Source organism: Macaca fascicularis, chromosome 12 (assembly GCF_037993035.2).
Source record: "Macaca fascicularis isolate 582-1 chromosome 12, T2T-MFA8v1.1".
In the NCBI taxonomy this organism is placed as follows: domain Eukaryota; kingdom Metazoa; phylum Chordata; class Mammalia; order Primates; family Cercopithecidae; genus Macaca; species Macaca fascicularis.
In genome coordinates, this window is record NC_088386.1 from 92,457,037 (window position 1) to 92,469,204 (window position 12,168).

Consider the following 12,168-nt stretch of genomic DNA (forward strand, 5'->3'; position numbering starts at 1 on the left):
CTGAGTAGCTGGGACTATAGGCACCCGCCACCACGCCTGGCTTTTTTTTTTTTTTTTTTTTTTTTGGTAGAGACGGGGTTTCACTGTGTTAGCCAGGATGGTCTCGATCTCTTGACCTTGTGATCCACCCGCCTTGGCCTCCCAAAATGCTGGGATTACAGGTGTGAGCCACCACACCCGGCCAATAAATCCTTTTTAAAGAGTTTTTACCAAGATGGTATTGTGGAGAGTATGTCAATTGGTAAGCAATCTTTTTACCACATGTGCGTATTCAACCAAATTTATTTTTGAACATTCAGAACACCAGATTATCACAGATTAAAAATAAAGCACCAAAAATTACTACACATTAATACCTGAGCAGAGACTGAAGGCAAATATTCATCTATTAAACCTACACCATAATGCTGAAACATAGCTAAAAACATTCACAACACATTCTACAGAGTATAGTAAGTAGTATTTTTTTTGTGAATTACAACCACATAAATGTAATAATTTTAATTATACCATATAAAAATACACACAAAATTACACATAAATGTATTTAATATACTATACATTGTACAAAGTACTAGAGATCATGCATGTTTAAATGGAAACATCTGCAAGGTGACAATCATTTTTTATTATATACTACAGGACAAGTTCCTCTGCGCTTGTTAAGTGTTGTTGTTATGCACTGTACTTTCTGGAGGGATGAGAAAAAAATTATCAATTTGCAAATAAATGATTACTTACTGAGTCTATCTCAGCATAACACATAGGTTGTCCTCTGTAAATTTTTTAACTATAGTATAAAAATTGATGCAGGCTGAGAACCATTTATTTTATTACATACCCTTGCCCAAACTACTTTCATGTCAATATGATCATGTTTTAAGGGAAGAGGTTTTCTTTGTATGTGTCTTTAGAGAAATCTATATTTTTGTCTGGCGAGTAGGTAGTGGAGGTAAAATGGGAAAACAATGTGTTGAGCTTACGTTCAAAACTGAAATTGAAAAATATACAACTTGTGAGTACACAGAAATGTGAGCATCTTTTATCAGAGACCATGATTATCCTGTGAATAAAATAATTTGGACTTTAATATAAATTATATCCATTATTTTAAATAAGCACAGTAAAAATGCAAGTCTACATTTTTTAAAAACTGAAGTCTGTTTTCTCTTGAAACCTTAAAAATATATAGGAAGAGAGAAGGAAAATGAGGGGAAATAATGTTTTAAAATATACTACATGAATCTGAGTTTATTAATTATTAAAAATCATTATTGTGTAAATTTACCTTATTTGATATATACAAGCCTCAGTGATTTGAGAAAGAATGAGTGCAAGTCGAAGAATTCATGTCTTTGATAGATTATTCATTAATAAGACAAAAAATTACATTTGAAGATTAGTTTTTCCAAGTATAATACGTTCAGAACAACAGTGTCACCACCTTCTCCCAGAATATTTTTTCAGAAACCTTAGCCAAACTTAATTTTCTACATCTATGTAGTGTAAGTCTATTTTAATTCAAAATGAAAACTCTGAAAATTAAGGGAGGCCTCTAGAGCAATAGTTCTGGAAATACTAAAGGAAATACCAGTCAACTTTTATTTTAAACTTTTATTTCACCAACCTCAAAGACAAGGATTTGGGGCCAATTTGAGAGGACCACCCATAATAAAATGTACAGTTATAAAATTGCAGGGCACTCTTTTATCATTTTAAGGCACACTCTGTTTTATCCCAAATGACTATAAGTTCAAGGTCACAGTGATGATATATATTCAATTTTGGTCTGGTTTCTCATGGGTATGTTGTTATATTTATAGCCAGTCATTAAGTTTAAGAAACTATAATACAATCACTTCAAAATAATATATTCAGTCATTTTTATATTTTTAAAAATGTAAATATGTAACATAATTTCCTAATTTATATACACTGTAAATCGGGAGGTTTTTTTCCACTCCACAGTGGAGAAAGGGAAGGTTATTTCTACCAGTATTCCAACAAATACATATTTGATTATGTAGAAAGCATGATTATGTTAAATACAGCATCTCCTACTTAGAATAAATTATTCAACACAATAGATGGACTAATTTCAAAGAACAATGTACACTGAATTCAGGCCTTGTACATCCTCTTTTTACTAATAACACCTATGGTCCCCATTAGAATAAACTGTCACTAAATGAAGGCCAAAGATTTTGATATTTGGCTTTCTGTCCTGCCTCCTTACTTCCAAGGTTATTCATGCAAACTGCATCAACATTACTAGGCAGAGAAATAGTTAGTAATATTAAATTATGGGGAAAACTATAATATGAGGAACTGAAATTTCCTTAGAATTTTTATGGGGAGAAATTGAAGCATTTAATGCAGATAAAAAATAGTTTCTGAGCCTATTGTATTTTCTACTTTTCTTCCATGAGTACAACATATTAATGTTAACATTTTAGTATTAATATCTTGTTTTATAATATTTTCCTTTAACACACGCATGTTAAAAGGTTGTACTACGTTAGGTTCCAGTGGACAAGTTCCCCTGTGAAACATGTGACTATGTAAAGAGACTGAATGGAAATACAAAAAAACAAAAGAAATTCCACAGTCAACTTTCAACTACATAAATGAGACACCTGTACTAAAACGGCTTGTACAACAATGTACATCACAAAATAAATCTGAAGCAAGATTACTTCAAATAATTATTTCAACTAATTGCTGAAAGATCATTACTAGGCAAACTTTTACCCAATAAAATCAGAAAACATTCAAGCAATCACACAAAATAGAAGACACTAGGCTACAAATCTTGAATATTTTCAAAGAAAAATAAGGGTATGAAATGTAAGTTTTCATGGTTTAAACATTTATTGTAAGTCGTAGATGAATCATACTGAAAAGATTATTTTTGCTTTAATCCTAATATGCTAAGAAAAGTTCATTGGCACAAATATCCAGAGGTATTTTACAGTTTCATTTACCTTTGGTGGCAAAAAGTATTTTGCTAACCATATGGATACAGTCATATAGTTTCCAATGCACAGCTTTATGCTAAAGAGAATTCAAATGTGTCTCCTTTTTTCCTAAAAAAGGGATGTAAAAAGTCCAATATGAAACAGAACAAGTGCAACATGAAATACAAAATATGCCTATCATGTAGGCTTTTGAACAGTTAATAGCTCTACGTGTTGTCTATAAACATTTTTTTACTAGTAACATCACTATTGTATAAATATTAAAAACCAAAATGACATTAAAAAATAGCATATGAACTTTACAAAAATGGCTATTTTTAGACTTCCTAAACTAAAATCAGAATTCAAATATGCAAACAAATCTACACTAACTAATCAAAACACACCAATAGATACAGTTTTTCATAAGTGTTCAAGGTTACAATGCACAGAATGAGTATAGACAGATTCTGACTCATATATCAAGTCCTACACAAAGTCTTCAGAAATTAACTGATTAATTGGTATTTCAAAACACAGATGTTATTGGCAGCATAACATGCCAAACACTTTAAGAAAGTACTGTACTTTATGTAAAAGTTATCAACCATAGACAATTAAGACAGCTTAGAATATCACCTAACTTCTGAAAGACATGTTATGAATTTACACTGTTAATGGAAAAACAGCTTGATTATTCTCACAATTTCCAAATTTTATTCTGTTGTTAAAACTAAGTTATTAACAGATAATAAATTCATATAAGTTCTTCTGAACTCAATACAATTTATCAAAAAATGTGAATTCTTGAGCATTTGCAGTACACATATTTGGATTTGGATTACTGACCTGACTTTTCTTTCCTATTGTTCTTATTAAAAGTAAAGAACTTGAGTAGCTTTATAGCTTTCCTATTTCCTCAGGCTATTAAACATATTGTGAAAGAATGCATGAGTAATGTGTAAACATAAAAGTTCATTACAGAGTTTAGAACCTTAGTTAAAAAAAAAACCGGGATCAAAGTTTGGCTCCTAATCAACTTACTATGTTGTAAAAGTCCTTTCTACATTTACCTTACTAGGAAAGAAAGTTTTCTGACAGGGTGTAATTTTATAATACAAACATATTACTGCTTTCTTATCCTGGCAAATGTCATGCGCTCCAAATGGATTTTCCCCAGTAAATTTTACAAAGTATCTTGTTACCTACGATATACAAGTTCACAAATCCTACACAATGAGAAAACAAAAAGCAATCATGAAAAATAATCAACAAATGCCTAGTCATAGAAGGTCCCAACACATTTTCATTTTTCCCAAATGATTAATAATAACCAGTCCCTAAAACGTCAAATGCAGCACTGTAAAGTTTCACACTGAACCCAATGATAATGCAAGACATTATGCTAATTTGGACCCAACACCTAAAATTAAAATGTGGGCCAACTGATTTATCTGGGGGTTCAGAAATCAACAGCCCTAGTTTAATTCATAGTTGTGTGTTTCCTCTATTTCCCAGAGCTTTCAAGAACTAAACTGAAAACTGAATTTTACCACCTTTTATTTCCCTTGGCCACAAAGGGTGCTAATAAACAGCAAGATGAAATGAATGCACTATACTAGATGTGAGAAGTCTGAAGAATTAAGAAAAGTATAGGAACTAGGCCAGGTGGTCATGCCTGAAATCCCACTACTTTGGGAGGCCGAGGTGGGAGGATCACTTGAAACCAGGAGTTCGAGATCAGCTTGGGCAACAAACTGAAACTTTGTCTCTACAAAAAAATTAAAAAGTCGGGCACAGTGGCATGTACCTATAGTCTCACCTGCTCTGGGAGGCTGAGAAGGGAGGATCATATGAGCCAAGGAGTTCAAGACTGCAGTGAACTATGACCACCCATTGCACTCCAGCCTGGGTGACAGAACAAGACTTTATTTCTAAAGAAAAAACATATAGGAACTATATAATGAACAAAACAAATAATCCACCTCATGTAAGTGTGTGTGTATTGTGGAAATGTGTAGTATCACATGAGTGACAAGACAACCAACAACAAACACTTACTATGCCTATTACAGTTTTTTCTTCTTTTTTCCTTACTATATAATCATGTAGATAGTAGTATAGTTCACTCAAGAAGGGGTATTCCATTATATAGATCTGAATTTGTCTAGCCAAAATATGAAAAAATAAAGATTAATCAATACATGATCAATATATATTGAAAAGACTCAAAATCAATGTTAACCAGGCACGAATGGCTTTTCTAGAGTCACCACTTTAAATATTTTCATTCTGGTGATAACCAAGAAAATAAAAAAGAGTTAGTAGAACCTGTTTAATTTCTGGCATAAAAAAGATCCAGGAAAAAAATCGTGTTAGCAATCTCTACCTATTATCAGTTCCAAATTACAATCAGTAGTAACTCCAAAGGAGACTTTAGAAATACTGAATGTACCCAGTATTATTCCCTCTACAGACTACATTTGATCTGGTTATCAACAATAGGGTCTAGGAGTTAAGCACAAAACTTACTCATAACTCAACAATTGCTAAATTAGAATGCCATAACAGTTGCTATAAAAGTTGAGCTCAGAAATTTCCTGAATTAGATAATCTATAACTGCCAATAAATAATTTCATTTTTGTTAACATTGCTAATAGGGCAGTGCTGTTTTACCAGCCAATAATATAGATTGTGTGCACGATGGAAACTGTGTAATTTAAAGGCAAAGGACTTTCCTTTTCTCAAGTGACAGAAACATCCATTTTGCTAATCTTCAAAGAGCCTACCTTCGCATCTCTGGTAGCCATTTGGGTTTAAAGTGCATCAAAACTCAATGAAGACCCTGTCAAAATGTAAGTGTACACATATGTGTCTGTATATATACATATATAATGGCTAAAGACCCAACCTACTATTGATTATAAAATATTTAATTAGAATCATTTTTGTAGTCCTTAAAATGAAATTTTTTTTGGCATAAATAAGACTTTAGGACTTGGTGATAACTACACTCCCATGAAAATATTTCAGTGAGAATTACTGTTCCTAGTCTGCTGCTTTAAAAAGTAAATGTACGGCCAGGCGTGGTGGCTCACGCCTGTAATCCCAGCACTCTGGGGAGGCAGAGGCGGGCAAATCACGAGGTCAGGAGTTTGAGACCAGCCTAGCCAACATGGTGAAACTCCGTCTCTACTAAAAATACAAAAATTAGCCAGGTGTGATGGCGGGTGCCTGTAGTCCCAGCTACTCGGGAGGCTGAGGCAGGGGCATCACTTGAACCTGGGAGGCGGACGTTGCAGTTAGCTGAAATCGCGCCACTGCACTCCAGCCTGGTGACAGAGCAAGATTCCGTCTCAAAAAATACAAATGAAAAGCAAATGTACTACTCACAAATGAGAAATTTAAGCTTGTTACATTCATGAACAGTATTAACTAAACAAAGAGGTTTTAGAATACATAAACATAATATTTATGGCTATCAACAGAAGATCTAAATTGATGAATTTTCTAAAGTTCTTTCTGTATATGGAACTAAATCCAAATTCAGAAATAGTTTAAGGACACATGTAATCTGTAACTTGAGACACACTAAAATATCAGGTGACAGAATAAAAGATGCAATGTGTATCAAAGTTGTTTATGACTATAAGTATAGTTAAACATATGGAGATGTATCCCTATTTAAATATATATATGTAGTATGCCACGGGACAAGTATATAATCTAATAAATTCTCTCTCTTTCCTCTCCAGCTGAAACATATAGCACTTCATATTTTACCCCTTCTGCTGCTTCTCTCAAACAAACAAGCACCTGTCTGCCATATCCCCACCATAAGTTTATCATTTCCCTTTAATGTTCTCAGTGTGAAAATATGAATACTGAACAACACGCTTGAAGCTAGAAAAGACAAAAATGGGATCAAACAAGCTTAAAACCCTCAGAGGTGAGAGCAAGACCCTCTTCAACTGAGGCCAAAAGAGCAGGACCTGAGGAAGCACTGAGAAGAGAAGTTAGGTAACCCTCTACAGGCAGTAAGTAGAAGTAACCGTCCACAGGCAGTAACAGCTGAGAGGCTGTAATGGAATCCAGATGCAATGGCAGATAAAATGAAACTGGTGCTTGAGGACATCCCTGGGTACTAACAAGGATACATGTTCACAAGTGCAATGGTGGAATCACTGGAAATTTACATGAGAGGCTTTGTGGCATCACTAAAACTTTAGTTGAGAGGATTTGGGCATTTATAGTCTATACAGCTAGAATAACTCTATAAGCCGGGTATGGCTCAGCCTGAGTTTACGCTATCCTAAGGCAAAGAGTATACTCTTCTGCCTTGCCGATTACCTTCTTCCTACTCTTGTAGCTAAAAGTGAAGTAAATTCTGAAATGAAATAAAATGTTACTCTTTTATTTGTCAAACAGTAATCCCAGAAGTCACCTAAGCAAATCAAAATTCCACTGTTAAACCTAGTGGCTAATGTCTCCAATTTATTCAGGTGTACTGTTTATACTCATGCTATTAATGGGTTACAGTTGTCTACTGTTATTCCATTAATAGTATAATATTATACATCAAATGTGATGTTACCTTGATCATGTTGTTGTTGTTGTTTCCCACAGCAGAAAAAAATGGTACAAACCTAGAGTTTCCAACCACCGGAATTTGGTTATTTTCACAATCCATTATGACCTTAGGCACTTTTGGCAACCATGGTGCAACGAATTGAATCCAATGGTATAAACTAAACAACTGAACTGCTCCAATACTGGGAAGCAAATAGCTATGAGCATTTTTTCTTTACATTTAACAACAGACCACTTTAATAGTCTCCTGACGTTCACCGAGAATATATAATAAGATTCATATTTGAAAAATAGCAAGAAAAATTGTTTACGTTTGAATGTTTCCACCCGTCAATCTTGCATTGGTTACCAAGAAAACATGTCTCCTTACCATTCAAAGCTCTATTTTCATAGATGTAAGAAGACAAGATCCACTTTGTTCATGGTGGCTGCCAAAAACTAACCAAAGGCTTTCTGTGGCTATTTAACCTTTGAGAAACCAAACAGCTGTAAATTTCATCAGTTATTTAAAGACTTATTTCTTAACAGATAAACTACAGCAAATTCAAAATAACCTACTTTTGTGAAAAAAGTTTGATGAAATGAGCAGAATGCTTGCAGTGAGATTACAAACAATGCTGCATCTACTAAATCTCTAATATTAGACTTCTCGTATGGTTGATAAAACAGACTATTTGATATGCACAGGAGTCCTCAATGATAGTGATCACCATATATCCCTTCACGAATTTTTCAAAAACGATTAGTACATGGATTCCACACCACAAAACGAAACCATGCTTCAACTACTTCCCTCAAACATTACAAAACTAATTTCCTATTTTCAATATTGTAAAAATAGACTTGTCTTCTCCAAAGGATCTTGCTCTCCATACTGATGGATCTGTGTGTTCCCTCTTATCACTGGCCTTAAACGCATAAATCATCTTCGTCATTCCTTAAGTTCACTCTTACATAAAGTTGCATAATGCATGGAGTAAAAGAGGAATGAAGGCAAAGCATGGAACCCTATATAAATGTGCTGACCCAAAAGCAATCACACCAACAGCCAGAGGAAGTGGAAATTGTGAAGCAGTCTTCAACAATTTACTGTAAAGAGACAGAGAAATATAGATTATTTATGTGAAATACATTGTGAGCCAAAATTATATCAATCTTTTATACAGTTTTGGGAAAGATAAATATTCTAAGTGATTTTAAATGAATGTTTTATGTTATGAATTTACCTATTCATATTTTTTTTTTTTTTTTTTGAGACAGAGTCTCACTCTGTCGCCCAGGCTGGAGTGCAGTGGTGAGATCTTGGCTCACTGCAAGCTCCGCCTCCCAGGTTCACACCATTCTCCTGCCTCAGCCTCCCGAGTAGCTGGGACTACAGGCGCCTGCCACCATGCCCAGCTAATTTTTTGTATTTTTAGTAGAGACGGGGTTTCACTGTGTTAGCCAGGATGGTCTCGATCTCCTGACCTCGTGATCCACCCGCCTTGGCCTCCCAAAGTGCTGGGATTACAGGCGTGAGCCATCACGCCCGGTATACCTATTCATAATTTTTAAAAAGATCAATACAAGCCATATTTGGCTAGAAAAGAAAAATATTTCTATTTTTAAAATAGCCAGTTTTGTTTAGTCTTTCTAATTTTAAAAACAGAAAAATACTAGTTGGACTCTTATTCAGTAATTCCACTTCTAGAAATTTATCCTAACAAAAATCATCAATAATGTTCAATAAGACATAGCTACAGAAATGTTTATTTTAACCCTACTTATAAAAAAAAAACCCAAAGAGCCATCTTAAATTCCCAAAACAAGGAGTATAAAGAGAAAAATCAGAAAAGACGATTACTTTTTTACTCTGAAAATAGAGAAACTGAGAATAAGAGGGGTTAAGAAATTTAACTAAAGACAGAGCTATTAAATGGCAGAACCAGGATTTAAACTCCAGGTTGACCTGATTCTAAAATATCTGCAAATATCTGCCAGAATCAACTGAAAAGACTCCCAGAGCAAACAACAAGTGAATGAAAAATCAGGTTTTATTACAGAAAATTTGAAACTACAAAAGTAGACTAACAGTATAATGAACCCTCATGCAACCACTATTCAGCCTCAAAAATGATCAAATCATGGCCAATTTTATCTCACCAGTATCTCCAACCACTTCTCTTGTTTGCTTTTTGGGAAGCAAATCTTAAGTCATGTCTTTTTAGGATTAACTTCATAAAGAAAAAAAATACTGCATTATGTTCTATCAAGTAAAACCTATAATTAAGAAAACAAGTATAATATACTTGCATATAAACCATAATACGGTTATGGCTTTACTTTTAGGAATATTCAAATTAATTAGAAATAAAGAGTATGTTTCATATATAAACGGGGAAAAGGCCAAGACCAGATATGAGAAAAAGAAAAATTAAACTACTGTACCTTGATTTGATTGAAACAGTGTAAGTATTTCCAAGAACTGCCATAGTTGGAATAAGGATAAATGCCAAAGGTTTACATGGATCAGGATTAAGTTTAAAATAATACCTATAATATGAAAAAAAAAAACCCCACAAATCAACAATGACCTGATCATTTTAAATTATCAGAATCAATAGGATACATATTGTTAAAAACATTCCATAGCAATATGGATATAAGAGAGCTGTAAACAGTTCATGAAATATCTGATAAGTAATTTTTGCTCTATATCATCTTTGTAGCCAAGGTTTTAGAAAGAGAATTATGATCAGAAACTACTAAAGGAAATGAAAATAACCAGTATGATGCACTTTCTTTTTATAAGCAGTATATGTTTAAAACGGCATAAAGTTTAAAAAAAAAAAAATTACTTCAAATACATGAGTGCTACTCTATAACAAAAAAGATAAAATGAAGGTTCATAAAGTTATTTGTCCCTTATCTTTTTAAAAATCCAATTCATTTCTTGCATTTACTGACAGTAAAATATCTATAGCCTTTTAGAACCAAAAATTTGCGCTCCTCAAATAATTCTGACAGCAAATCTGTGAACAAACATCTGGATATTGACTAAAATAAGGAACAAAAGGAGGATATTAAAATCTAGTAATCTTTTATTTAATTTGAACTTATTTTGGTTCTGCCAACTTAAAAAAATTCCCAGTATTTAGATAACTTGAAAATTTTATATCATTTTTGAAAACTACATTGAATAGGGGTTCAACTACTACTTAGATGAAGTGGCCTTTTATTTAGCAATTGACCAATGAATAAAAATACAATTCACCCTTTTGGGCTGATTTTTTTGAAAAGTTTATATTCCTGAAGTTTATATACACATAGTAAGGGAGAAAATGTGAATGTATTAAAAATAAATTGCTTGAACCCGGAAGGCGGAAGTTGCAGTAAGCTGAGATCGCGCCATTGCACTCCAGCCTGTAAAACAGAGCGAGACTCCATCTCAAAAAATTAAAAATAAATAAATAAATAAATAAATAAATAAATAAATTTCAGGTAATGTATAGTTTCCTGTTCTTGAGGAATTTTCATTAACCATTAGGAATCTAGCAAGTCTCTACTTAGGGCTATTTATTGTTTGAACCACATAAACAATAATTATATAAATAAAACGCACCTAAGATTCTTTAGCCAATAAATTAGAGAAGGCATGCTGAGAAACACAATCCATGTTAATAAGTTAATCACAGTACTGTGCATGCGAAGGCTATCTTCAGCATCGTTAGCAGATAAACGAAGATGGTGTACGGAGGAGTCTTTATGATGATTGGATTTCTTTTCACTTCTTCTAGAGTGTTTGGGATTCTATAAAACAATAAAGTAAAAATATCAAGATACTAACTAAAGTATATTACTTTATTTAGAATCATACTCATTACTTATTAGCTAAGTAAGTACATCTTTCCATTACCAAACTGACATAAAATCCTGAAATTACTTTGCTTAAAAATACTTTAAAAGTTATAAAACTTTTATTCTTTTGACTTGCTAGTTCTACTGCTGAGAATATATCCAAGTAATTTTTCAAAATAAAATTTGATAATAAACTTGTAAAAAAAATGACATAGGTACTGACAAAGATGAACTTATAAGTCTTTTAAAATATTCATTAGGTTCACTTTACTTAAATTCAGAATACTGTATCTTTTAAGCACTATGAAATCCTAACCTTAAAAAAAATAAACTCTTATATTTCCCCATGTTCTTTCATTTTAAATTTACATAGAGTTTTGATAAATAAAACTTACCACAGGCTGGCTATTCTTAAAAGTTGTCAAGCTGGCTTGCAGATGAACAACCTAAGAAAAATAAATCGCTGTTTAATTTTACTTTTATTTTGAAACAAAACATATAAGCCTTTGGTATTAAAAATGAAAAGCACTGTAATCTGAAATTTTAAAAATGCAAACCAAAAAGTCATTTAAACATTTAAAAACATTCTTATACAAAACAACAACTACACATGCTGGCTATCATGGATTAAAAAACAAACAAAAGCAAGAAACATCAACAAAGAAAAAACGGAAACAGAAACAAAACAATACAAACTTCTGGAGTATGGTGGGGCCAGGATATACTGCTATATCTTTTATAACCTGTAAAAGCCTAAGTTTGAATGATGCTTTGTTATAGCAA

The 12,168-nt window shown here is 32.9% G+C and overlaps 1 protein-coding gene across 1 annotated transcript in view; it reads right to left on the bottom strand.

Moving 5' to 3' along the window:
• Positions 1 to 264: 264 nt before the first annotated feature.
• Positions 265 to 12,168, bottom strand: part of PGAP1 (post-GPI attachment to proteins inositol deacylase 1) — an 83,342-nt gene continuing 71,438 nt past the window's right edge. The window contains exons 24-27 of the mRNA XM_005573815.4: positions 11,781 to 11,831; positions 11,150 to 11,337; positions 9,976 to 10,080; positions 265 to 8,637 (exon numbers count right to left, since the gene is read on the bottom strand). Of these exons, the coding sequence (XP_005573872.3) occupies positions 8,499 to 8,637; positions 9,976 to 10,080; positions 11,150 to 11,337; positions 11,781 to 11,831 (483 nt within the window). The 3' untranslated portion in view covers positions 265 to 8,498. The remainder of the gene's footprint in view (positions 8,638 to 9,975; positions 10,081 to 11,149; positions 11,338 to 11,780; positions 11,832 to 12,168) is intronic.